We start from the raw sequence: 1,164 nt of genomic DNA on the forward strand, positions 1-1,164 counted from the left end.
ATTTCCTTCAAAGCAGCTTGAACTTCTTCCTTCATCACCATAGGCTCTTGCTCAAATGCTATTTCATCGAATTCTTCTGAATCTGCCAATTCCTTTCTATACAATGACTCAGTATATTCCTTCCATCTTCTTTTGATACCTCCTGGATCATTTACATACTTTAGCTTCTCTTATTAACTACACAAAGACATTTGTCTGTGTAAATATAAACAAATTAGAGATGACACTAAAAATAATGAGAAATCTAGAACATTTAATTGTGCTTATGTATAAGCTATATATTAATCAAGAAAGAGTTCTGATAGAATTAGAGAGCATTGTTTATTTTAAAACTAGGAAAGCTATGAAGAAGAGTTGTACACTCACCTACCCCCAAATAGTATGCTGAGAAAATCATATGAGAAACCGAAGCATGTCATATCAGAGTAGAAGGAAGATTATTAACAATCTGTGCAATGCAGGTGATACAACTTTCCTTCAAGAAAGTAGAGAATACTTAAAGTATGTACTGAAGAAGAAAAAGAAATACACCTTTCAATTTAGATTGCATTTCAACAAAATTTAAACAAAAATCATCACCATGCTCTTCCCATGAGCAGCCTCAGGTAAACTCCCAAAATTTTTTGCCACTTACTTGGTCTGGAAAATAAAAAAAAAAAAAATATCATGCAAATCAAGAGGATCGAATATCTGGGGCCATTGTAAAAACTCTAGCAAATTCCCATCCAATCAACAGTATGCATATGTAGAAAACCGTCAAGCATCTGAAAGATGTCACTTTGCAAAAACAGTGTGTGCCATTCTGATGTAACAATGGTGGAGGTGGTAGTTGTGCCCAGGCTAAATAGTGGGGTTGGGCACACGGTCAGTGGTCCAAAAAGAATGCTAAACTTTTGATGCATTATTTTTTTTAAAAAAATGGAAAAAGAAGGAAGACATCTGTAGATATACTATGAAACATGGATAACTCTAATACCAAAACCAGGTAAAGATATTACCAAGAAAGAAAACTACAGATAAATATCTCTCATTAATATAAATGTAAAAATCCGCCCCTCCCCTTGCGCGGCGGCCTTGCCGTGCCGGCCAGCCAGCCTGGCTCCCCTCCCCGGCCCCGACGGGCAGGCGGGCTGCCCTGAGGAGGCGGGGAGGGGAGAGCTGGCC

At 38.1% G+C, this 1,164-nt stretch overlaps 1 protein-coding gene across 1 annotated transcript in view; it reads left to right on the forward strand.

Annotated features, from left to right (window-relative positions):
- Positions 1 to 813: 813 nt before the first annotated feature.
- LOC102854549 (52 kDa repressor of the inhibitor of the protein kinase-like) overlaps positions 814 to 1,164 on the forward strand; it is a gene marked incomplete at its 3' end in the record, with an annotated part of 1,598 nt that continues 1,247 nt past the window's right edge. Inside the window, exon 1 of the mRNA XM_006903076.1 lies at positions 814 to 864. Within this exon, the coding sequence (XP_006903138.1) occupies positions 814 to 864 (51 nt within the window). The remainder of the gene's footprint in view (positions 865 to 1,164) is intronic.

This window comes from Elephantulus edwardii, unplaced genomic scaffold (assembly GCF_000299155.1).
Source record: "Elephantulus edwardii isolate Elephantulus edwardi_28Jun2011 unplaced genomic scaffold, EleEdw1.0 scaffold00506, whole genome shotgun sequence".
NCBI classification, from domain to species: Eukaryota; Metazoa; Chordata; class Mammalia; order Macroscelidea; family Macroscelididae; genus Elephantulus; species Elephantulus edwardii.